Source organism: Cervus elaphus, chromosome 13 (assembly GCF_910594005.1).
Source record: "Cervus elaphus chromosome 13, mCerEla1.1, whole genome shotgun sequence".
In the NCBI taxonomy this organism is placed as follows: Eukaryota; Metazoa; Chordata; class Mammalia; order Artiodactyla; family Cervidae; genus Cervus; species Cervus elaphus.
The window spans coordinates 70,933,626-70,960,400 of NC_057827.1; the positions used below are offsets into that span (position 1 = coordinate 70,933,626).

The 26,775-nt window shown below is 52.0% G+C and overlaps 1 protein-coding gene across 1 annotated transcript; it reads right to left on the reverse strand.

Annotated features, from left to right (window-relative positions):
• Nucleotides 1-3,083: 3,083 nt before the first annotated feature.
• CDCA4 (cell division cycle associated 4) lies at nucleotides 3,084-26,349 on the reverse strand. Its single transcript, XM_043921572.1, has 4 exons — nucleotides 26,329-26,349; nucleotides 12,853-12,915; nucleotides 12,332-12,628; nucleotides 3,084-5,105 (listed from the first exon to the last, which is right to left on the reverse strand). The coding sequence occupies exons 1-4, from the start codon at nucleotides 26,347-26,349 to the stop codon at nucleotides 4,431-4,433; spliced, it is 1,056 nt and encodes a 351-aa protein (XP_043777507.1). The 3' UTR covers nucleotides 3,084-4,430.
• Between the last annotated feature and the right edge of the window lie 426 nt (nucleotides 26,350-26,775).

The following is a 26,775-nucleotide window of genomic DNA, read 5'->3' on the forward strand; positions in this document are numbered from 1 at the left end:
GACGCGGGTGTCAGACCCCAGCAGAGGCCCAGTGGGGACACGGTGACCAGCAGGTCTCACTTGTCACAATCACACGGCAGAAGGGTGGGGTTGTCACCCACACCTCAGCGCCCTCAGCCACTCTACAGCCCACCTGCCTGTAGATCTGAGACTTATCTAGGGGTGACTGATTCTGGGGGCCTGGGTGTTTGAGAAACCTGCATCTCCTTTTTTCCAGCTGGTAGGTGGGAGTCTGGAAAGAGCTTTCTGCCATGCTGCTTCCATCACAGGGAGGGAACTGTCCACCTGGGGTCTCCCAGGACCCCGCCAGCAGAGATGGCCCGGGCTGTGCCATCACATCCCGACCTTTGGTTAAAGACTTGAGAACCCGACGTGCCGTCCTGCCCCCTCCCCCGCCCCCAATCTTGGTGCCTGTGGCCTGCAGCAGCATGAAGCGGGGCCTGGGCTCCCAGAGACGGAGGCCGGGTCCCACTGGTGAGAGCACCAGATCCTGGTCACTAGACGGTGGTCAGTAACAAGGGCCCGGCCCCGGCCTTACAGGAGAGTTCCCACAAAGGTGGAAGCAGTGAAGCAGCTACTAAGAGGGAAAAGGACGTGGATAGGCAGGCACGGGGCAGACTCAGAGGGACAGCCCCTGGGTCCCCCCGTGGCAGCTCCAGTCACTCCCGTGGCATTTCTTCGTTTGGCCAGTCACCTCGGCGTGCCTGGCTCCCAGCCCACTTCCCCTGCATCTCAGGATCCTCCCGTGTGCACGCACGCATCTCAGCCAAGGTAGATTTTACTGAAAGGGCGTCTAGGTAGAACATCCTTGACGTGACTCCCCTTTGGCCTCCAAGGAGCCTTTTCTGCACGTGGTCGGGGAGGTCTCCAGGACGGGAGAAGAAGCAGCGTGTGGTCTGGGTGGGGCCCCGCCTCCTCCCTTAGTTGCCCTGCTATTCTTGTCTTGTCTTGGCGTTCCCACCCACAGGGAATGTCTCCGATCACTTTACCCTAGGGGGCCCATCTGCCTCCTGCCTCACACCCAGATTCAAACTCAGACGCTGCCGTGTTCCCGTTCTCATGGGGGCCCTCCCTTCCCCGCTGGCCCAGGGTCCAGCCGGGCCTCAGGCAGCTTCTCACTGGCGTCCGGACTCTGATCTCTGTTCCCCTGCTCCCCTCCACGCTCTGCTCCTTCACCAGAGCCTGGCCCCCGCCTCCACTCCCCGTCTAGTCGGACGTCCAGTCCGGCCCTGATTCTGCACCCTCACATCCACCTGCGTGAGGAGGGGGCTTCCTGAGCTGGGAGAGACCGGCTGGCTCGTGGGGAAGTGCCGCCCGGTCACCTGACTGGGAGGCACAGGGGGTGGGCGGCCAGCGCTCTCACACGGACCAGAGCAAGCCCAACCAGCTACCAAACCAGGGCTTAAATAAAGCTGCTATAAAACCTTTAAAGATGAAAGGGAAGGTGTTAGTCGCTCAGTCGTGTCTGACTCTTTGTGACCCCATGGACTGTATGTAGCCCCCCAGGCTCCTCTGTCCATGGAATTTTCCAGGCAAGAATACTGGAGCGGGTTGCCATTCCTTTCCCCAAATTTGAAAATAAATAGAAATAAACAGGGTTGAGGTTATAAAGAATACCTAGGCAGTGGAAGAGGCCCACAGCAGCTCTCGTCACCCCAGCGGTGAGTGAAGGGACTTCCAGCTCCCTTCTGTAAAACTGAGAAGACCGCTCTGACCAGCACTCTGGGGTTCCTGCCAAGTCTCCATCAGCCTCACGGAGCTGGGTTCGGACACACAGCCCTGCAGAGACCTCGGCCATCGTGAGGAGGAGCCTGGCTTCCCTGACGCCTCCACGCTGGAAAAAGTGTGCAGAGTGACCACAGAGAGAGCACCAGAGTCTGCCAGCCTGGGAGCCAGCCACGTGTGACGGGAAGCAACAGCCAAGACGACACGCGATAATGTTTGTTACAAAACCAGATGACGGTGAAAACACAGCGTCAAAACCTGGGGGAGGCAAGGAAATCTGTGCGTGCCTCGAAATTCACAAATGCAAGGAAAGGAACTGAGATTAATCACTGCCTGACACACCTCAACACTTTACCCTGCGTTCCCTGTGAACTTTTGAGTCACCTTCTCATGTGATGATAGTCTCCTATCACTTACTGTCCTTAAAGATAACCCAGTGTATGCTTCCTATGGACGGTTCAGAAGCTTCTTTCAATGTTAAAGACTAGCCATTGGTGTGAACCGCCCTCAGGGCTGGGCCCCTCGGGAATCTCCCCTCTCCACAGCTGCAAACACGCACTGAGCATCTCCCCCTGAAAACCCAGCTTCCTTATCTGGAGCCCAGAACCAGCCTGGCCTCGGGGAGAGGGTCATGAGGTGGTGGGGTGAAGGCAAAAGCCTTAGGATTGCAGCCAACACACCTTTTTTGCAGAGTTTATGAACAGGTGCACACAGGAACTTAAAGCTTCACGCTCCCCATCGCTAGTCCTGCACCTCCATTCAAATCCATCACCAGCAACTAACCACTGTTCCTCCCTGGGGAACCTGACACTTCCAGGGGAATCGGTATCCAGGCGGGCCCCATCTCAGCCTACCCAGGACCACTGGGCCATCAGCACCCTGAGCAGGCTCCCGAAATGTGAGTGGGCCGCTGGCAGGTGCAGAAAGGAGACTGGGGGCTCAGCCGCATCCACAGACAGGGACCCTAGAGCCAAAGCCCAAGTCACCGCAGAGGCTGCAGGACAAACACTGCAGCCGCCCTGACACGGAGCGCGTGTTCCGAAGACAGAACCGCCACCAGGACACAAAGTACCGCGTCAGATGTGCTTACAAACATCCACGTCAGCTACTTTCCACAAGGGAGTACCTTCAAAATCTGGAGGGAGCAGCCCTCGGACGTCGAGAGCCACAGCCCGCGTCTCACCCGCAGCTTCCCGACCTCAACCCCCAAGGGCTGTCCCCACCTGCCGCCTGCCACAGAAGCCGGGGCCACCACACCCACGTGACGCCACGCCCGCCCCACAGGCCCCGCTTGGGCTGAGCGAGGCAGGAGTCCACCGCAGGACGCCGTCTGACAGGTAACTGACAACACACTCCACTCCCTTAGATAACTCTTTAATAAAATGAGGTGTAATCGCTGATACTAAGCAAACAAGTCTTCTTGGGTAAGGGCTGGAGGAGGAAGAAAAAGCACGAGAAGTGGGAAACGTGGGGTGGAGTGGGGAGTGAGCAGACTCACTTGTAAACCAGTGATAAAGATCTAAACGCTGTGGGCGGTCTGGATGCCCGGGCACAGGACACACAGCCCAGCCCACCGTCAACGACCCTCAAGACGGAGGAGCCACGGTAATGACATGCCCAGGACTCCTTCAGTCCTAGACTTAAGTTCAAGATTAAGATTCTGTCCCAGCACCGGTTTAAAGGAGCATATGCGAACACCCTCCAACGCAGTGGTGCACAGACGCCCTCCCCAAACACAGCGGCTCAGAGCAGCCTCTGTGTGCGTGGGCCCAGTGCGTGGGGGTCCAGCAGCCGGCCAGGCAGGGGTGTTGGAGGACAGCAACTGTAGGAGGAAGCTTGGCTGTGCTGGGAAACCTGTGCAGGAGGGGTCCCTAGACGCAGACCCTCGGAGGCACCACCCGAGACCTCGGGTACAAGTGGTCTCCAGGCAGAGCGCACCTGACTTTCAGCCCCGAAGACACTTACACATAAACAGGCATAAATAAAACCCTTCAGAACCCACACCGCAGTCCAACAGACTCGTGGTCACGAGGCAGATCTGGTGAATAAACCCTTCAGAACCCACACTGCAGTCCAACAGACACATGGTTATGCAGCAGATCTGGTAAAGGCATCACGTGCAAGGCCTCTGACCCGGACCTCGCTCGGACCGCAGCAGGGCCTATGGGCAAGGCTCACACCCAAGTCCAGAGTGGAAATCACGATGCGTGGACACTGCAGACTCAAGGCAGTGATGCTCCTTGTAAAAAGAACAGTGTTCTTTAAACCTTAAAAAAATGAAATACACCGACTGCAACTGTTTAGGCTCTAAGTTTCTAATGTAGCAGCAGACCATGTTTATAGAAAAAATATACTTTTAAGAAAATAGCTAAAAAAATCTAGTGATCAAAGTATAAAAAGTTAAAAAATGTATCTTAAGACAAAATATTGCCTCAAACATATAAAACTTAATTTTAGAAAATTCACCCATCTGAAGTTGGATGAGGCCGGATGCGGCTGGCATCCTCTGGCGGGGCTGTCTCAGGGCACCGGTCAGGGCCCAGGGCGGCACGACCGCCCGCGGGAAAGCCGCCCACCCTGGGAGGGCGGGGCCGCCGGACGCTGCTCCGGGGGCTCTCCCGATCACAGAGGCGGGCCCCCGGCACCCACAGCCTCGAACGCCGGCTGTTTCCGTGAGTCTCACAGACGCACCGCTCCGCCGCCGCTCAGGTCTCCACCAGGATCTCCACCACGTGGTCCAGCTCGCCCAGGTCCACCTTGCAGCCAGCGCCAGGGGGTGGGGCGGCCGCGGAGGCGAAGGACTCCAGCCCCTCCGGGCCCGACTTGGCGCCGCCCACCATGCCCGTCAGCACGGCGTCCAGGTCGTAGTAGGAGGCGTCCACGTCGGAAAACAGCTCCTCCACGGCGCCAGGGCCGTGGTTCTCCAGCGTCTCAAACACCTGATCAAGAGACCTGGGGAAGCCCCCTCGGCTTTCTCCGGGGCCGGCCCTGTCCCAGGGGCCTCCTGGCACAACTCCGGGAGCCTGTGCTGCCGGGGCCGCCTGCAGCGCAGAGGCCAGGTCTGCGGGGCCGGGGGCCGGGGGCGGCCCCGCCCGAGGCGAGCGGCACAGGAGCTCCGTGGACACCAGGCGGTCACGCGGCGCCCGCCCCGGGGCCTGGGGCCCGGGCAGGCGCCAGCTCCCGTCCTGGGTCATCTCCTCCTGGATCTGCCTGACCGTGTTGGCGATGAGGACGGAGCGGCACAGGCTGGGCTCCGCCAGCGTGTGGCACAGCTGCAGCTTGACCAGTGACATGTCCAGGAGCGACTGGCGCTGCAGGCGGTCGGCGGGCGCCTCCTCCTCCGAGCGCTTCCTCTTCAGCCCGCGGGCGAACATCTTGCCCTGTGGAGACGAGAGACGCTGCTGAGCCCGTTGCAGGGTTCCCGCCGATTCTGCCGCAGCTTGGCTCGGACCTCGGGGGTAACGCGTATCAGCGGGGTCGGGGGTAGGGCGTGGACGGAGCAGACGCACTGCGCTGCACCCGCTCCTCCTTCCGTCCTCAGCATCTGGAAGGCCCAGGTCCTTCCAGGGCTGGGGCGGGGTCCACCAGGGGCTGGAGCAGTCTATGGCTCTGAGTGGACACCACAGCGCACCACTGGATGAAAATGCTGGTTCTTGGGCCTCACCTGGACCGAGGCTGACCGGACACAGCCAACCTGCTGCACCTCTGCTCTCAGAGGCAGAAAAACAAGGAAGCTGCCCTTCTGAAAAGGCTCTAAGTTAGGAGACCCCAGGGGACGTTAAAGCTGGAGCAGAAAGCAGCCAGGGCCCATGTTTCCCCACAAGCCCCCTGTAGGGTCCCTCCTTCCAGGAACAAAGTGAAGCTGTAATGTACAAACCCTCTCTCAAGTTCATAAAGTATCTCAACATTTTTATTTCAAGAAATCCACCTGAGTTATCCATTCAGAGTTAAGGCGGCCCTTACCATCAGCCCCACCTTAAGCACAAAGGTCCCCTGTCCTCCGAGTCTCCTTTCAGTATCACAGCTCTCACCTCCTCTGCATTTAACATTTAAAGAACTTTTTTAAAAGTACGTGACTTCTTGGGTACTTATCCCAGAGAAATGAAAGCCAACGTTCATGTGAAAACACGCACAAGAATGTTCACGGCAACTCCACTCACGACAACCCCAAGCTGGGGAGCAAGCCCTTCAGGGAGCGGGCGCGACCGCTCAGATGCCACCACGCAGAGGAGGACCGCCCAGCGGTGGGGACTCGGATGGGCCTCGAGGGGGTCACGTGGCACAAGAAAGCTCATCTCAGGTGGCCCAGGGCCGGCCCCCTCCATAAGGATCCTACCACTCAGAGGGGGCTCCCTGGGGCCAGGACAGCTCACATAGGGACCTCGGAGGTGCTGCATGAGCCCCGACTGCTCAGAACCCCACGCGGGCACACGACACTCAGACACACGCACACACGACCCCACCAGCGCCGAGGCTGCTCAGAGGCCAGTTTCCTGCAGGGGCTGCCGGGCTAGGCAGCGCAAGCGGACGCAGACACCAGGAGGCAGGGAGGCAAGGAGGCCCCTCCAGGACACTTCTCTACAACTTCCTGTGGACCTGCAACCACTCCAAAACAGAAAGGGCAAAAACTAAGCGCCCAGGACCTCCCTGGTGGCCCAGTGGCTGGGACCCTGAGCTCCGCGTGCAGGGGGCTCAAGTTTGATCCCCAGTCAGGGAACTAGATCCTGCATGCCTTGACTAGATCTCACATGCCACAAGGAAGATCAAAGATCCCGACTGCTGCAACAGAGACCCAGCACAGCCAAAAAACCCTACAAAAACGAAGTGACCACGGCACACCCCTCACAAGATGCTTCCCCAGAACAGCAAACAGGTCTAACTCATCGGGACGATCCGGAAGCCAAGCCCATCACGGCAGCCTGCACAGGCCCGCTCATCAACAGCTTCGGCTCACCACCAGAACCCAGGAAAAGTATCTCAGTGACTTCCAGTGATAAAGGATTCAAGTGTTTTGTCTTGGCTACAAATTCAACTTTTACAGTCTTTCTTCCCCAGTTACTTGTGTAAAAGTCACGGGCTTAAGATTTCTAAGCATACTGAGAGTTAATATAAATTATGTCACACGATATCCGGTCCTATCACTTCACGGCAAACAGATGGGGAAACAGTGGCTGACTTTATTTTGGGGGCTCTAAAATCACTGCAGATTGTGATTGCAGCCATGAAACTAAAAGACGCTTACTCCTTGGAAGGAAAAGTTATGACTAACCTAGACAGCATATTAAAAAGCAGAGACATTACTTTGTCCACAAAGGTCCGTCTAGTCAGCTATGGTTTTTCCAGTGGTCATGTATGGATGTCAGAGCTGGACTATAAAGAAAGCTGAACGCCGAAGAATTGATGCTTTTGAACTGTGGTGTCGAAGACTCTTGAGAGTCCCTTAGATTGCAAGGAGATCCAACCAGTCCATCCTAAAGCACATCAGTCCTGGGTGTTCATTGGAAGGACTGATGTTAAAGCTGAAACTCCAATACTTTGGCCACCTGATGTGAAGAGCTGACTCATTTGAAAAGACCCTGATGCTGGGAAAGATTGAGGGCAGGAGGAGAAGGGGACAACAGAGGATGAGATGGTTAGATGGCTTCACCGACTCAATGGACATGGGTTTGGGTAGACTCCGGTAGTTGGTGATGGACAGGGAGGCCTGGAGTGCTACAGTTCATGGGGTCTCAAAGAGTCGGACACGACTGAGCGACTGAACTGAACGAGTCATCCTGTGTTCGGGAAAAACACTCGAGCTTCAAGGGTTCCTCTCTCTGTGGTAACGAATCACCTCGAGCGTCTTTCCAGCTAATCTCAAATCCTGACTCTGCACGACCACTGACTTAACCTAGGTCCCCGGGGATTTCCCGGTGTGTGTCCAGGGCTTAGAACTCTCAGCTCTCACTGCTGAGGGCCCAGGTCCCATCCCTGGCTGGGGAACTAACCTCCTGCAAGCTGCACAGCCTGGACAGAAAAAGAAAGATAATTTAGAGCCTAAACAAAACTCCCTCAGATAACACAATTAAGCTCAACTTCAGCAACAGAGGAAGTCGGGCCACCCTCCTACAGGCCCCTTGCAGCTCAGGTCTAGGGCAGGTCAGCAGCCACTTGGGCCAGCAGAGATGGGTCCGAGACCACAGCCAGGAGGCTTCACAGGGCACCTCAGATACCACCTCCCTTTCCTCAAGGGGTCCTCAGAATGGCCAGCCCTTGAATTCACGACCCGGGGGAGCCCCCCACTCCAGGCACTAAATTCAGGGAGGCGACAGCTCGGTGCCCTCAGCATGGGGGCAGCACCAGCAGGAGAGGCCAGAGGGCAGCCTTCCCGCTGTCCGCCGAGACCGAACACACAGCGAGGACACTCAGCCGCCGCCACGGGAAGCAGCCCGGGACACAGCCCGCTCCCACCACCCGACGGGCGGACAGTAGGTTTCTGTCAGACTGCCCAGGACGCCCGACGACCGCCGCCCTCCCCAGCCCAGGCTCCGTCAGTAGCCCAGGCTTCCTGGTTTTCAGTCTCACTCCCTACAGAGGACCAGCTGGAGAAAGCTGCGCAGGACGTGCCCATGGCCAGCACGCTGGCCAGTCATCCGGCCCCCAGCCCCCACCCCCACCCCCCCGGAAGCACCCCCACGCCGCTGCTGCCCTCACCCCTGCCCCAGCCCGGTGTGCTGGGGGCAGCCCCACAGCGGCTCGGAAGACAGCACTGCGCTCATTGCATGGGGCCCAGTTCTCGTCCGTGGTCCCTGGGGGTGATGGGGGAGAAGCCAAAGCACAGGGCAAAGATGCTTGGCAACCAGTTGTCAGGCCGTCTTCCTGGAGTTTCCAGGGCACGTTCTCCTGGGCGCATCTGCCTCTCGGCACGCCCTCCGTTCCACGCTCATCACTCCTTCCCAGCTACTCGGCACTTTACCGCCACTTCTGACAGCCAAGTGTTTGTCACAACACAGAACACCCCGATGGTCCTGCTGGTCTCTCCAGGGTTCATGTCCTCGGCCTTCCGGGGGGCAGATGAGGCGCCACCAGCTCCAGCACTGACTTGGCGCATCGCGGGAGCAGCAGCTGGGATCCTGCCAAGCTGCCCCCAAGGAAGGAGAGCCCCTGCCCCCTCCGCATCTCCCCCGTGCTGCCGTCACAGCGGCTGCTGAGTCACCCATGCCTCACCGACGGTCCCTGCAGCAGCCAGAACACTCCTCCCCAACCCCCCGCCCCGCCAGCGGATGGAATGTCCCGTAAAGTTCCAAGTGAGCTAGTGACTGGGTGAAGTGTGCTGTACCCGAGGACAGCGTACTATGCAGTAAGAAAACTCCACAGACAGATGCAAGGATATTCCTCGGTGGACTGAAACACCCGCTGAGGAGCAAGGCAAGGACAGAGACACAGGAACTGTGCTCTCGGTGCGCATGAACTCGCAGAAGAGGAGAGGGAACCCAAGCTGTTGCCACTGAGGAGTTGGGAGTGGCAGGAACTCCCTGGGATGGCGGGAACACAGCCCCTTCAGGAGCACAGCCCCTTCAGGAGCACGGGTCAGAGAGGAGGCATTTGTCGGAATTCACTGAACTGCACAGCTAACATCTGTGTGACTGCACTAATTACACCTTCATCAGAAACAAAAGTGCGTCAGTAAACAAGGTGATGCGGCGGCTACCAGGATAAACCTAAACCACCAGCTACTGCCTCTGTGCACCCCGATGGGCGTGCCAGGACAGAGCTGGCCTAAATTACTCCTTTCAAACACTCCAAAGCCTAAGCAACTGTTAATTTGTGTTACGCTCTACCCAGGAAGATGTTGGCAGACTACTACGGAAGGAAGCAGCCCTTGGACACTGCCCTATCCCTGAGGCTGTGTCAGAGGGTGGGGTCAGGGTGACCCCAGAAGGTGGCCTGCGAGGGTCCCCTCCTCAGACATCTGTGTTTGGGATCAAGTCTGAACAGAGGATGGTCCTGAGGGACCCTGACAGATGCCGGGGCAGAGGAGGGGACGCAGACCCCCAGCCTGCCTAGCGGAGCCCCTGCTCAGCCCAGACTGTGGTCGGAGGGCGCTGAACTCCTAACACAGGGGGACACAAGGCCCCAGCCTCCCAGGCTGTCCTAACTGCAGAGCCTGACTCACCGGTGAGTGCTGAGCAAAAATATGTGGGGCATTACCCACCTCTGCAATCGGTGGGAAGGTCTCGCCACGGAGCTGGTTAAACCCCGAGGCCCCAGTCCTCATGTGCCACCCACCCAAAACCCCCCAACCTCCCCGGGCAGCCACCTGCCAGAGGCACCCCCATCCCCACTCTACAGCACGGCCCTCAGGCCTCCTCCGGACCAGCGCTCCACCAGAGGAAAACGAGAGGGAGGAACAGGCCTCGAGTTCCGGGTGGCAGTGGGGCCAGGGGGTGCCACGCCCACCCGCTGGGGCACCCTGCCAGGCACAGCCAGGTAGGTCCCTGTGCCTTAGCAGCTCACACTGTGGCCCCCACCGAGAGCCGGTGGGAGATGCAGACCGCTGACTCAGAGGAGGAGGGCCAGGAAGAGACAGTCACCATGGCCCTCAGCCCTGGGCGAGCACTCACCCCTGTGAGCCTCAGGTATTTACGGGAAATCAACATCAACAGTCCCAGTGCTGTCTCAATATCAGACTGGCTTTGAAATACTCACCAAAGATGCAGCAGGCGAGACAAAGTCTTAAGAGTGCTGCCTCTGAGCTGGTGTGGTAGGGTCACCCTCCACTACTGCCTCTCTGGAGTTTTCATAAGCTAGCACTAAAAAGTCAATTGCAAGTATCTCTTTTTGAGGGGGGGCAGCATCAGGGGACCTGTGGGATCTTAGTTCCCCACCAGGGCTCGAACCCGGGCCCCTGGCAGTGAAAGCATGGAGTCTTAACCACCTGACTGCCAGGGAACTCCCTCAAGTAACTTTCGTTACTTGGAATAAAATACACAAGCTTTCTCTGCCTCTGAATATGTTCTAATAGCAAGCTTGAGGGAAACTTCCAGCCTTTTCCCAAGATAAAAGCTGCCGTCTTCTCTCTCTCTCAAAAGAAAGTCGTAACTGTTTTTTTCATTCTGAATTTCAATTTTAATTATAAAACATGGTGGAACTTGAAAATAAAGAGCAACTGTATGTAGGAAGTTCATACAATATTTAACTTTGTAAGAGGACAGTATCTTTCCTGGCTCTTTTCAACAGAACGGTTAACTCTGTGAGGTTGTCCTGTGCCAGCCACACAGGGCCCCTGAAGAGGAAACAGGGTGAGTTTCCAGCAGAGGGAAACCTGCTATTTGGACCACAGCCTCTCCCAGCAGTTACCTGGCGGATGCTCTTCCTGGTCATCCTGCTTTGGGGACAATCAGCTTTTGAAATCGTAGGGCGGGCTTGCCTCTGGAAGCGAGTCTGGTACTTTTCCTAGTCCGGCGACCAAGGCAGGATGGGGCAGCTCAGGCAACCCAGTGGACACAAGGTCTGGGAGCCCTCCCCCCACGCCCTGCTCCCCTCCCTGACGTCAGTGTCCGCTGGACAGGGCAGCTGAGGCCAGGCTGCGGGGAAGCAGACGAGTGTGGCTTCAGGCCACCCAAGGCTGGCATCACTCCCCTGACCAGCTCTTAGAGAAGCTGGGTCTTCTGCTGTACAGCGGAGGGAAACCACTGCAAAACATCCTCAGGGTTCCTTTTCAAAGCAATTAAAGCTGAGACACAAAGGAAAGGAACTCAAACTGAACACTCACAGGCACGCAGCCCACTACAGGGAGGCAGCCCTGACTTCGGGGGTTCCAGAAAAAGGAGCCTCGGCCTGGGCCATTTCTGGAAGGCAGGACAGTATTGCAAAACCCGCGTCCTGCTAAAAAGATCTATGATGAAATCTAAGCATTCCATTGCGAACACCTATCACCCACTGCTGGCTCTAAAAGAAATGCAGATTAGGAAGGAAACCTAGAAACGGATGGGTGGGGAGATAAAAGGATGAATGGATAGGTGGGTGGAAGAACAGAAGGATGGACAGATGAGTGACAGAGGGGCAGCGGCTTCGGGGCACTGTGGTCAGGGCTACAAACAGGGTCAGGGTCCCTACAGGTCTTCCTGGAGGGTCACTGTGGGTGCTGGGGGGATGAGGGCCTGCACTGACCTCTTCCAAGTCCAAGGCAAGAAGACAGCGTGGGGGATTCCCCGCGGAGAGCCCGGGGACGTGGAGAAACCACGTCAGGGGTTTCTCCTCCTTAAAAGACTCCCCAGTTAAGTTAAAGCTAAGGGGACGTTCCTGTGGAATGAAATGGAGCGGGACAGCCCAAGTTCAGGCCGCGGCAGCAGCAAGGGAGCCCCAGGAGGCCGGTCACTCGTCGAGAGAACCGGCGGGGGACGTCGGTCTCCACGGCCACGCCCCTTCTCCGACGTGCCTCCGGCCCCCAGGTTCCCCCCGAGCCCGACGCCTCGGGCACCCCCCGGTCACCCTCAGCCTCCCGGGTCTCCCGTCCGGGACAGCCCTCCAAGGACCCCTCCAAGCGTTTAGGGTCCCCGCCTACGACCGAGTCCGCCGAGGCCCAGCAGCCGCACAAAGGCCCGGGAAACGCCGGAACGCTTACCTGTCCGCCAGCGTCTGCGCCGCCCGCGCAACCCGCGCCGCCGCCGAGGGAGGAGCTGCCGGGAGGGGCGGGGCCAGGGGCGGGGCCGCGCAGCGCCCACAAAGGGTCGCCGTGGAGCCGGCCGCCCCGCCCGCTGATTGGCCGGGGGCGGGGGCGGGGCCTCAGGTTCAAACCGCGGGCGGGGCCTGGCGCGCGAGTTCCCGCGCGGCCGCGTTGGCCGTTGGGCCCGCGCCCCAGGCCGCCCAGCCCCGGGCGGCTCCCAGGTTTCCGCGCGCGGCCCCAGTGCGCCTGCGCTGTCTCCCGAGGGGCGGGGCGCGAGAGGATGGGGTGGGGGGCCTTCTTTTAAAAGCTAACTTTTTAGTGGGAAGGACCTGGATAGGGTACAAAAGCCTCAGTCCATTCAGTCAAGGAGCGTTTTTCGAGTGCAAGCCGGGGGCTCGGTGGTGACGCAGTGAGAAGCCTTCATTCTCCCGTGTCCCGTGAAGAGTGCCCAGGGGTAGACGCTGGGGCGCCCACCTCACGGGTAGCGCGAGCTCACGTTGGATGGGGGCTCTGCCCACACAGGCCTCGAGGGCTATGGCCGCCTGAGGAGGAGGGAAGGGAATAGAGGGGAGAGCGTCCGGGGCGTGAGTGGATCTGGGTCGATGTGGGCCGGGTGCAGGGACTGGGGCTTCCTTCCAAGGGAGGCAGGAGACGGCCTCGGGAGACTCGCAACTGGTTATAGGTTTGGGGAATAGAAAGTCCAGTTAGGTCACTGCAGTGACTCCAAAGGTCATACGTGTGCACGTCAAACGAGGAAAACTAGGGGAAAGTTTGCTGCACCAAAGATTAAATTCCTTAATATGCAGATTATCCTACAGCTGGAACAGAGATGAACAGACTGACAGAAAGTGGGTTCAGGGCAAAGAAAATAAGATTCCCTTAACCAGAGGATGAGATAGGGCATCACCAGCTCAATGGACATGAGTCTGAGCAAACGCCGGTAGATAGTGAAGGACGGGGAAGACTAGCGTGCTAAGAGTCAGAATACTGAGCGACTGAACCACAGCCTGATAGACAATGCTCAGCCTCGGAGGGAAAGCAATGCAAATTCAATCTACACTCGCTTGATGCCAATTTACTCTCTCAGATTGACAAAGATCCAGAATGCTGTAAGGAAGGTGATATCTTCCAGAGACTTCAGTCTTACTCAAGCAAAATGTTCAGCATAAAATAAAAAATTAACAGCTATACCAGGACACGAGACCAAAAATGGCAAAAAAAAAAAAAAAAAAAAAAAAAACCCAAAACAACAGATAATAGAAATAGACTTATGGGTGAACCCAGGAATTGCTGTTATCGAGCTATTTAAAAACAGCAATTGTAGTATTCCAGAAAATTAAGGAGAACTGGAATCTATGGAAAACACTCAAATGTGAGAAATAATACCAGTCATGCACAAGATAATGAGGAAGGAACTCTTTTCACCATGTTCAAAGGATGGGGGCTTCCCTAGTGGTCCAGTAGTTAAGACTCCTGGCTTCCACAGTAGGGGGTGACAGTTCAGTTCCTAGTGGGAAAACTAAGATCCCATCCTCATTCTGACGTGCATTGCAAGCTTATGAGTCACCAAGAATATGGAATACTCCTGTAAGTTAATGATTATTCAAGAAAGCAGGTTTGCTTAACCACAAAACCAAGAAAACTTGCTTAACAAAGATGAGACGGGAATCCAAGTTCTTGTTCACGGAGCCAAAGAACGGAATCCATGAACATGAAACATTCACTGTAGCAAACGAATAGGATTTATTAAAGAGGAGGAAAGTACAAAGCTCTCAGCATAGACACTGAGAAATCTATATGCAGGTCAAGAAGCAACAGTTAGAACCGGATATGGAACAACAGACTGGTTCCAAATTGGGAATGGAGTACGTCAAGGCTGTATATTGTCACCCTGCTTATTTAACTTACATGCAGAGTACATCATGCAAAACGCTGGGCTGGATGAAGCACAAGGTGGAATCAAGATTGCCGGAAGAAATATCAATAACCTCAGATATGCAGATGACACCACCCTTATGGCAGAAGCGAAGAAGAACTGAAGAGCCTCTTAATGAAAGTAAAAGAGGAGAGTGAAAAAGTTGGCTTAAAGCTCAATATTCAGAAAACTAAGTCATGGCATCTGGTCCCATTACTTCATGGCAAGTAGATGGTGAAACAATGGAAACAATGACAGACTTTATTTTCTTGGGCTCCAAAATCACTGCAGATGGTAACTGCAGCCATGAAATTAAAAGACACTTGGTCCTTGGAATAGAAGATGTGAACAACCTAGACAGCATATTAAAAAGCAGAGACATTACTTTGCCAACAAAGGTCCATCTAGTCAAGGCTATGGTTTATCCAGTAGTCATGTATGGATGTGAGAGCTTTACCATAAAGAAAGCTGAGCACCGAAGAATTGATGCTTTTGAACTGTGGTGTTGGAGAAGACTCTTGAAAGTCCCTTGGACAGCAAGGAGATCCAACCAGTCCATCCTAAGTGAAGTCAGTCCTGAATATTCATTGGAAGGATGGATGCTGAAGCTGAAACTCCAATCCTTTGGGCACCTGATGAGAAGAACTGACTCATTTGAAAAGACCCTGATGCTGGGAAAAATGGAAGGCAGGACGAGAAGGGGACGACTGAGGATGAGATGGTTGGATGACATCACCAATTTGATGGACACGAGTTTGAGCGAGCTCTGGGAGTTGGTGATGGAGAGGGAGGACTGGCATGCTGCAGTCCATGGAGTTGCAAAGAGTCAGACACGACTGAGTGACTGAACTGAAACTGAACTGAGGGACTGAACAACAAACGCCTGATTAGTTTAATATTTTACCAGGTGACAAATCCTTTGAGCTTTTCAAAGACCTCCTGGAAGAGCCTGGAGTTAGTTCAAGGTGAGAAAGCCTTCATTTAGAACCGAGCTTTTGGAAAGTTTGTCAAAAGGCTTTGGACATTTGCTTAAACTGGACCACGGACTACTAAGAAATGATTATTAATTATCTACTTGACCAAAGTAATGATAAACGATTTCTAAGCCAAATACAAAAAGTTAGGGCTTCCCTGATGGCTCAGATGGTAAAGAATCTGCCTGTAATGCAGGAGACCTGGGTTTGATCTCTGGGTCAGGAAGATCCACTGGAGAAGGGAATGGTTACCCACTCTAGTATTCTTACCTGGAGAATTCCATGGACAGAGGAGCCTGGCAAGCTACAGTCTATGTAGTTGAAAAAGAGTTGGACATGGCTGAGCAACTAACACACTCAAACAGACACAGGGCTTCCCATATGGCTCAGGGGTAAAGAATCCACCTGTCAATGCAGAAGATGCAGGAGATATGGATTTGATCTCTGGGTCTGGAAGGTCCCCTGGAGCAGGAAATGTCAACCCAATCTAGTATTCTTACCTGAAAAAATTCCATGGACAGAGCAGCCTGGTGGGCTACATTCCATGGGGTCACACAGTGTTGGACACAACTGAGTGAGTGAGTGACATCGTTATAAGAAAAATATATCTCTTTTAATACCAAGATGATTTCATTTTCTTAAGTAATCAAAGATCTGATTAAGACAACCTGAAGCACAGGAAATAATTTGGGTAAAGCACAATTTTGGTTTTCTAAGCAGATGATTAAAAGGTAAGGAAAAACCTTTCACACTTTCTTATGAGAAGTAGACAACAATTCAAGAAAACCTAGCCCTTTTAGCATATGAAACTTGTTTTAGTTTTACATAAGTTTTACTGATTTGAAAGCTCATTTTAAAAACCCTTGTAATAGCAATTCAATTTTAGACATCTTGACCACATATAAAGTTACTTTTTTTCAAATATTCCTTTCCTACAAACCTGGAGCAGCAGCTGTGCGGTGCTGGGGCAACTTTGAGGAGATATCCCATGTCCAGTGGCAAAGGAGAAGCCCCAGCAAGATGGTAGGAGGGGCGAATTCACGTTTAGGATGGAACCGCATTCCCAACAGAGACACTCAGAGAGCTGAAACAAACCTTGAGCGCACCAGGGCCCAGGAGAAAGGAGAAGTAACACCACAAGAGACCGACCCAGGCTTGCCTGGGAGTGTCCGGGCGTCTCCAGCAGAGGTGTGGGTCGGTGGTGGCCTGCTGCAGAGTTGGGGGCACTGGGTGTAACAGTACATGCATGGGACCTTTTGAAGGAGGTCACCATTATCTTTGAGGTTCCCTGGTGGCTCAGACGGTAAAGCATCTGCTTACAATGTGGCAGACACAGGTTCAATCCCTGGGTCAGGAAGATCTCCTGGAGAAGGAAATGGCAACCCACTTCAGTGTTCTTGCCTGGAAAATCTCATGGACAGAGGAGCCTGGTAGGCTTATAGTCCATGGGGTCGCCAAGAGTTGGATTGACCGAGCGACTTCACTTTCACGTTCACCATTATCTTCATTACCTCCACCATAGTTTGGCCCCAGGTAAATAGCAGGGAGGGAACACCACTCCACCCATCAACAGAAAATTGGATTAAAGATTTACTGATTTACCGATGGCCCTGCACATCACAACAAGACCAAACTACCCCTCAGTCAGTCTCTCCCATCAGGAAGCTCCCATAAGCCTCTTATCCTTATCCACCAGAGGGTAGACAGACTGAGACCCACAATCACAGAAAACTAACCAATCTGATCACATGGACCACAGCCTTGTCTAATTCAATGAAACTATGAGCCATGCCATGTAAGGCCACCCAAGATGGATGGGTCATGGTGGAGAGTTCTGACAAAACATGGTCCACTGGAGAAGGGAATGGCAAACCACTTCAGTATTCTTGCCTTGAGAACCCCATGAACAGTATGAGAAGGCAAAAAGATAGGACACTGAAAAATGAACTCCCCAGGTTGGTAGGTGCCCAATATGCTACTGGAGATCAGTGAAGAAGTAACTCCAGAAAGAATGAAGAGACGGAGCCAAAGCAACAACACCACCCAGTTGTGGATGTGACTGGTGATGGAAGCAAGGTCCAATGCTGTAAAGAGCAGTATTGCATAGGAACCTGGATTGTTAGGTCCATGAATCAAGGTAAATTGGAAGTGGTCAAAACAGGAGATGGCAAGAGTGAACATTGACATTTTAGGAATCAGAGAACTAAAATGGACTGGAATTGGTGAATTTAACTCAGATGACCATTATATCTACTACTGAAATGTGGGCAAGAATCCCTTAGAAGAAATGGAGTAGCCATCATAGTCAACAAGAGTCTGAAATGCAGTACTTGGATGCAATCTCTGAAATGACAGAATGATCTCTATTTGTTTCCAAGGCAAACCATTCAGTATCACAGTAATCTAAGTCTATGCCTCAACCAGTAATGCTGAAGAAGCAAAAGTTGAATGGTTCTATGAAGACCTACAAGACCTTCTAGAACGAACGTCAAAAAAAGCTGTCCTTTTCATTATAGGGGACTGGAATGACAAAGTAGGAAGTCAAGAAACACCTGGAGTAACAGGCAAATTTGGCCTTGGAGTACAGAGTGAAGCAGGGCAAAGGCTAATAGAGTTTTGCCAGGAGAACACACTTGTCATAGCAAACACCCTCTTCCAACAACACAAGAGAAGACTCTACACGTGGACATCACCAGATGGTCAATACCAAAATCAGATTGATTATATTCTTTGCAGACAAAGATGGAGAGGCTCTATACAGTCAGCAAAACCAAGACTGGGAGCTGACTGTGGTTCAGCTCATGAACCCCTTATTGCCAAATTCAGACTCAAGTTGAAGAAAGTAGGGAAAATCACTAGACCATTCAGGTACAACCTAAATCAAATCCCTTATGGTTATACAGTGGAAGTGACAAATAGATTCAAGGGATTATATCTGATAGAGTCCTTGAAGAACTATGGATGGAGGTTCGTGACACTGTACAAGAGACAGGGATGAAGACCATCTCCAGGAAAATGAAATGCAAAAAAGCAAAATGGCTGAGAAAGCCTTACAAATAGCTGTGAAATGAAGAAAAGTGAAAAGCAAAGGAGAAAAGGAAAGATATACCCATTTGAATGCAGAGTTCCAAAGAATAGCAAGGAGAGATAAGAAAGCCTTCCTCAGTGATCAGTGCAAAGAAATAGAGGAAAACAATAGAATTGGGAAAGACTAGAGATCTCTTCAAGAAAATTAGAACATTTCATGCAAAGATGGGCACAATAAAGGACAGAAATGGCAAGGACTTAACAGAAGAAGATATTAAGAGGTGGCAAGAATACACAGAACTATACAAAGAAGATCTTCACAATGCAGATTATCACGATGGTATGATCACTCACCTAGAGCCAGACAGCTGAAGATGAAACTCCAATACTTTGGGCACCTGATTCGAAGAACTGACTCATTTGAAAAGACCCTGATGCTGGGAAAGATTGAAGGCAGGAGGAGAAAAGGACAACAGAGTATGAGATGGTTGGATGGCATCACTGATTTGATGGACACGAGTTTGAGCAAGCTCTGGGAGTTGGTGAGGGACAGGGAGGCCTGGCATGCTGCAGTCCATGGAGTTGCAAAGAGTCAGACACGACTGAGAGACTAAACAACTGAACTACATCCCTGGGGGCTCAGATGCAATGCAGGACACCCGGGTTCGATACCTGGGTGGGGAAAATCCCCTGGAAAAGGAAACGGCAGCCTACTCCAGTGTTCTTGCCTGGAAAATCCCATGGGCAGAGGAGCCTGGCTGGTTACAGTTCATGGGGTGGCACAGAGTCCGACTCGACTGAGTAACTAACAGTTAAATTAGTTTAGTGGATGAGAGAGCGCCCCCTACAGGCTAGTCCCACCTCCTACTTTATTCTCTTTAATTCCACAGTACTATTTGCTGCTTTTCTGTAAATTGGAAATTCTTTCAAAACAAAAAGCTGGATAAAAGTATATACACAAAATAATTCTATATGATTTCATGGGTGTCTATATAGGCAAGTAAATGTTTAGGAAAAGGGCAACTTCTATAAGTATACATGGATGTAATAATAAATGAGATGGCATCTCCAACTCACTGGATATGAGTTTGCGCAAGCTCCAGGAGTTGGTGATGGACAGGGAAGCCTGGCGTGCTGTAGTCCATGGGGATGCAAAGAGTCGGACATGACTGAGCAACTGAAGTGAACTGAATAATAAAGGAAAGAAAACGATGTCCTTATGACACTGGAGGGACACAGCAGGGGTTGCAGTGTGAGAGAGCTGAAGGAGGTGAAGGGGGCTGCTCAGGGTATGTGGCCAGTACACCTTCTGATGTGGAGTAGGCCCTGGGGACGAGAGCTGTGGTGGACTGGAGCCAAATGCCACTAACCCTTAAAAGGTCAAGGACTGGGATGGGCAGGTGGAGGGCACAAAGGCCTTCCCCTGTGTGTGGGCTTCCTGCTCAGGTGGCTTTGCCCACAGAGACTCAGAGTGGCTGCAGTAGCTCCAGATCTTGCATTCAGTTTCACAGGTGGTATAGGGAAACAGAGAGCCTTTCCTCCGGGAGGCAAACTGAAGTCCTGGCCCGCCTCTCACCTGCCAGAATTGAACACATGCCATTCCAATGGTGTTTGGCTTAAGGCAGAGGTTCTCAAGCTGTGGGCCTGTACCCCCAGCAGCAGCATCTCCAAGGAAGTCATTATGAATGCAAATTTGCTGACTCAGAAATTGTGGGGCTGGGCCCGGTCTGGCTGTGTTTCAGCAGGCCCACCAGGGGATTCTGGTACAGGCTGAAACTTGATAGTCAATCAGAGAGCAGTTCACTTTAGTTTAGTCACTCAGTCATGTCCAACTCTTTGCAACCCCATGGACTGCAGCATGCCAGGCTTCTCTGTCCATCACCAACTCCTGGAGCTTGCTCAAACTCATGTCCGTTGAGTCGGTGAAGCCATCCAACCATCTCATCCTCTGTTGTCCCCTTCTCCTCCAGCCTTCAATATTTCCCAGCATCAGGGTCTTTTCCAATGAGTCAGTTCTTCACATCAGGTGGCCAAAGTATTGGAGTTTCAGCTTCAGCATCAGTCTTTTCAATGAATATTCAGAGTTGATTTCCTTTAGGATGGACTGGTTGGATCTCCTTGCTGTCCAAGGGACTCTCAAGAGTCTTCTCCAACACCACAGTTCAAAAGCATCAATTCTTCAGTGCTCAGTTTTCTTTATAGTCCAACTCTCACACCCATACCTGACTACTGGATAAACCATAGCCTTGACTAGACGGACCTTTGTTGGTAAAGTAATGTCTCTGCTTTTTAATATGCTGTCTAGGTTGTTCATAACTTTTCTTCCAAGGAGCAAGCGTCTTTTAATTTCATGGCTGCAGTTACCATCTGCAGTGATTTTGGAGCCCAAGAAAATAAAGTCTGTCACTGTTTCCATTGTTTCACAATCTATTTGCTATGAATATTGGGACCATATGACATGACCTTAGTTTTTTGAATGTTGAGTTTTAAGTCAACTTTTTCACTCTCCTCTTTCACTTTCATCAAGAGGCTCTTTAAATCTTTGCTTTCTGCCAAGGGTGGTGTCATCTGCATATCTGAGGTTATTGATATTTCTCCCAGCAATCTTGATTCCACCTTGTGTTTCATCCAGCCTGTCTGGTTCATTTGCCTTTTCTAAATCCAACTTGAACAACTCGAGGTTTATTTTTCAAGTACTGTTGAAGCCTGGCTTGGAGAATTTTGATCTTTGTTTGCTACCATGTGAGATAAGTGCAATTGGTCAGCAGTTTGAACATTCTTTGGCATTGCCTTTCTTTGGGATTGGAATAAAATCTGGCCTTTTCCAGTCTTGTGGCCACTGCTGAGTTTTCCAAATTTGCTGGCATGTTGAGTGCAGCACTTTCACAGCATCATCTTTTATTATTTGAAATAACTTGGCTGGAATTCCAGCACTTCCACTAGCTTTGTTGGTAGTGATGCTTCCTAAGGCCCACTTGACTTCACATTCCAGGATGTCTGACTCTAGGTGAGTGATCAAACCATCGTGGCTATCCGGGTCATGAAGATCTTTTTTGTATAGTTCTGTGTACTCTTGCCACCTCTTCTTAATATCTTCTTCTTCTGTTAGGTCCATACCATTTCTGTCCTGTATTGTGCCCATCTTTCCATGAAATGTTCCCTTGGTATCTCTAATTTTCTTGAAGAGATCTCTAGTGTTTCCCATTCTATTGTTTTCCTCTATTTCTTTGCACTGGTCACTGGGGAAGGCTTTCTTATCTCTCCCTGCTATTCTTTGGAATCCTGCATTCAGCTGAGTATAGCTTCCCTTTTCTCCTTTGCCTTTAGCTTCTCTTCTTTTCTCAGCTATTTGTAAGGCCTTCTCAGACAACCATTTTGCCTTTTTGCATTTCTTTTTCTTGGGGGTGGTCTTGATCCCTGCTTCCTGTACAATGTTATAAACCTCCATCCATCATTCTTCAGGCACTCTATCAGATATAATCCCTTCAATCTATTTGTCACTTCCACTGTATAACCATAAGGGATTTGTTTTAGGCCCTACCTTAATGATCTAATGGTTTTCCCTACTTTCTTCAATTTGAGTCTGAATTTGGCAATAAGGAGTTCATGAACTGAAAGTCAGCTCCCAGTCTTGGTTTTGCTGACTGTATAGAGCCTCTCCATCTTTGACTGCAAAGAATATAATCAATCTGATTTCAGTATTACCATCTGGTGATGGGTGGAGTATTGTCTTGTGTTGTTGGAAGACGGTGTTTGCTCTGACCAGCGCGTTGTCTTGGCAAAACTCTATTAACCTTTGCCCTACTTCATTTTGTACTCCAAGGCCAAATTTGCCTGTTACTCCAGGTGTTTCTTGACTTCCTACTTTGTCATTCCAGTCCCCTATAATGAAAAGGACAGCTTTTTTTTGGTGTTCATTCTAGAAGGTCTTGTAGGTCTTCATAGAACCATTCAACTTTTGCTTCTTCAGCATTACTGGTTGGGGCATAGACTTAGATTACTGTGATATTGAATGGTTTGCCTTGGAAATAAATAGAGATCATTCTGTCATTTTTGAGATTGCACCCAAGTATTGCATTTCAGACTCTTTCCTTGACTGTGATGGCTACTCCATTTCTTCTAAGGGATTCTTGCAGTAGTAGATATAATGGTCATCTGAGTTAAATTCACCAATTCCAGTCCATTTTAGTTTGCTGATTCCTAGAATGTCGATGTTCACTCTTGCCATCTCCTGTTTGACCGCTTCCAATTTACCTTGATTCATGGACCTAACATTCCGGGTTCTTATGCAATATTGCTCTTTACAGCATCGGACCTTGCTTCCATCACCAGTCACATCCACAGCTGGGCGTTGTTGTTGCTTTGGCTCCGTCTCTTCATTCTTTCTGGAGTTACTTCTTCACTGATCTCCAGTAGCATATTGGGCACCTACCAACCTGGGGAGTTCATTTTTCAGTGTCCTATCTTTATGCCTTTTCATACTGTTCATGGGGTTCTCAAGGCAAGAATACTGAAGTGGTTTGCCATTCCCTTCTCCAGTGGACCACGTTTTGTCAGAACTCTCCACCATGACCCATCCATCTTGGATGGCCCTACATGGCATGGCTCATAGTTTCGTTGAATTAGACAAGACTGTGGTCTGTGTGATCAGATTGGCTAGTTTTCTGTGATTGTGGTTTTCAGTCTGTCTACCCTCTGGTGGATAAGGATAAGAGGCTTATGGGAGCTTCCTGATGGGAGAGACTGACTGAGGGGTAGTTTGGTCTTTTTCTGATGTGCGGGGCCATGCTCAGCAGATCTTTCATCCAATTTTCTGTTGCTGGGCGGGACTGTGTTCCCTCCCTGTTGTTTGACCTGAGACTTCACCATGGTGGAGGTAATGAAGATAATGGTGACCTCCGTCAAAAGGCCCAGCGCACGCACTACCGCACCAGTGCCCCCAACCCCGCGGCCGCCGCTGCCAACCCACGCCTCCGCTGGAGACTCCTGGACACTCACAGGCAAGTCTGGCTCAGTCTCTTGTGGGGTCACTGCTCCTTTCTCCTGGGCCCTGGTGTGCACAAGGTTTTGTCTGCGCCCTCCAAGCGTCTGTTTCCCTAGTCCTGTGTAAGTTCTGTAGTTAAATCCCACTGGCCTCCAAAGTAAAATTCCCTGGGAGTTCTCAGTCCCTTTGCCAGATGCCCAGGTTGGGAAATCTGTTGTGAGTCCTAGAACTTTCTCAACAGTCCAAAAATTTATTTGGTATAATTATTCTGCAGTTTGTGGGTCGTCTGCTCGGTGGCTCTATGGTAGGTTTAGTGACAACCTCGTCCAAGAGCGTTTATGCCACACGCTGCGTGACCCAGGTCTGTTGCACCCAGAGCCCCTGCAGCAGGCCACTGCTGACCCATACCTCCCCAGGAGACACTCAAACACTCAAAGGCGGGTCTGGCTCAGTCTCTGTGGGGTCGCTGGGTCCTGGTGCACACGTTTTGTTCAAGCCCTCCAAGAGTCTCTGGTGGGTATGGGGTTTGATTCTAAATGTGATTTTGCCCCTCCTGTCATCTTTTTGGGGCCTCTCCTTTGCCCTTGGACATGGGTGTCTTTTTTTGGTGGGATCCAGCATTCTGCTGCTGGTTGTTCAGCAGGGAGTTGTAATTTTGGAGTTCTTGCAGGAGCAGATGAGCACACACCCTTCTACTCTGCCACCACATTTCTATCAGAAAGATGCCCACCCGAGCCCAAACTCAGGGCAGAGGGGCAAGCAGGGCCGGGTGGCTGTCCTCTCCAGGAGGGCCAGGAGTGGTCATGCGGAGGAAGGCCATGGTCTCCTGAGCAGCAGAAACAGCAGGTACCCTGCTTTCCTCACGGCAGCCCTGCAGCAAGGCCGGGAGGTGGTCATGGCAGGGCTGAGGGCACAGCCCACAGGCCCCCCCATGCTGCCCACCCTGCCTGCCCAGCGCCTGAAACCTCTGTCACAGGGGCTGTGGGGCCCGGCGCTGTGACTGGGGAGCATGTGGGGGCCACTGGGGCCGAGGCCTCTCAGCCCATCCTGCTTTGAGCTGTAGTGGCCCTGGGCTGTCCCTTCAGGGGCCTTGCGTCTGCAGTCTGGACAAAGGGGGTCTGATGTTTGTCTGTCTCTCTTTTTTTAAACAGATTTATTGGAATATGATCACATACCAGATAACTCACCCTTTTAAAGTGTACAAGCCAGGGTTTTTAGTGTATTCACAGATCCACGCAAACTTCACCACAGTCAATGTTAGGAACTTTCATCCCCTCAGAAAGAGCCCCTACCCTTCAGCTATGATCCCTCATTGTCCCACCCCCAGCCCCAGGGAACCACACATCTTCCTTCTGCCCCTGTGAATTGCCCTCTGCTGGACTTCTCATAGAAATGGCATAATGCTTCCCGTGGCCTTTTGAGTCTGGCCTCTCACTTAGCATGATTTTTTTAATAATTTATTTTTATTTATTTAAGTTGTGGCATGTGGGATCTTCCATCTTTGTTTTGGGTACACAGGATCTGTAGTTGTGGGTGCGGGATCTAGTTCCCCTTTGTCATTGTTGTTTATTTGCTCAGTCATGTCTGACTCTTTGCGACCCCATGGACTGCAGTACACCAAGCTTCCTTATGCTTCGCCATCTCCTGGACCTTGCTCAAACTCATGACCATAGAGCCAGTGATGCCAGCCAACCATCTCATCCTCTGTCAACCCCTTCTTCTCCTGCCCTCAATCTTTCCCAGCATCAGGGCCTTTTCCAATGAGTCAGCTCTTCTCATCAGATGGCCAAAGTATCTGAGCTTCAGCTTCAGCTTCATCAGTCCTTCCAATGAATATTCAGAATTGATCTCCTTTAAGATTAACTCGTTTGATCTCCTTGCAGTCCAGTGGACTCTCAAGAGTCTTCCTCAGCACCACAGTTTGAAAGCATCAATTCTTTGGCGCTTCTTTATGGTCCAACTCTCACATCTGTACATGAGCACTGGAAAAACAATAGTTCTGACTCTATAGGCCTGAATCGGCAAAGTGTTATCTCTGCTTTTCAATATGTTGTCTAGGTTTGTCACAGCTTTTCTTCCAAGCAACAAGCGTCTTTTAATTTCATGGTTGCAGTCACCGTCCACAGTGATTTTGGAGCCCCCCCAAAATAAAGTCTGTCACTGTTTCCATTTTTTCCCTATCTACTTGCCATGGAGTGATGGGACCAGATGCCATGATCTTTGTTTTCTGAATGTTGAGTTTTAAGCTGACTTTTTCACTCTCCTTTCTCACTTTCATCAAGAGGCTCTTTAGTTCCTCTTCACTTTCTGCCCTAAGGGTGGTGTCACCTGCATATCTGAGGCTATTGATATTTCTCCCGGCATCTTGATTCCAGCTTGAACTTCATCCAGCCCGGCATTTCTCCTGATGTCCTCTGCATATAAGTTAAATAAGCAGGGTGACAATCACAGCATTGTCACACTCCTTTCCTAATTTGGAACCAGTCTGTTGTTCTATTTCCGGTTCTAACTGTTGCTTCTTGACCTACATACAGATTTCTCAGGAGGCAGGTAAGGTGGTCTGGTACTTCCATCTGTTGAAGAATTTTCCACAGTTTGTTGTGATCCACACAGTCAAAGGCTCTAGTTTAGTCAGTTAAGCAGAAGTAGATGTTTTTCTGGAGTTCCCTTGCTTTTTCTATGATCCAAAGGATGTTGCCAATTTGATCTCTGGTTCCTCTATCTTTTCTAAATCCTGCTTGTACATCCAGAGGTTTTAGGTTTACGAACTGTTGAAGCATAGGTTGAAGGATTTTAAGCATAACCTTGCTAGCATGTGAAATGAGTGCAATTGTGCCATAGTTTGAAGACTCGTTGGCATTGCCTTTCTTTGGGATTGGAATGAAAAGTCTCCTTTTCCAGTCCTGTGACCACTGCTGAGTTTTCCAAATTTGCTGGCATATTGAGGGCAGCACTATCACAGCATCATCTAGTTCCCCTACCCAGGATCCAACCTGGGCCCCTTGCATTGGGAGCTCAGAGTCTTCGCCACTGGACCAAACGGCAGTCCTCTCACTTTGCACGTTGTGAGGCTCATCGCCACGGTAGCAGGTGTCAGAAGTGAGTGACAGTCGCTCTCATCATAGACCACGTTTTGCTTATGGAATGATGCTGCCCCAACATCCGTCCACACGGAAGCTCTCCGTGCTCTTGGCCAGGCCCTCGGAGTAGCGCTGCGGGGTCCCGTGCAAATCCGAGGCGCCGGCAGGCCGGGGACAAGGCCTCCGCCGGCCCTGCGCCCTCTCCGCCGCTCGGGCGGGCTCTCCCCCGCTCTCGCAGCCCGGCCCGCCGCCCCCTGCGCCTGCGGTTTCTCCGGATTCGCGCGAGGACGGGAGCCGGCCTGATGTCCCCGTCAACCTGCGCTTGTCACCGGGCGCAGGGCCGCTCTCGGCTTCTCGTCTTCTCAGACCCGGCTCCGCACGCCCTGCCAGCGCGGCGACGCGGTTTCCCCTCTCAAGACCTC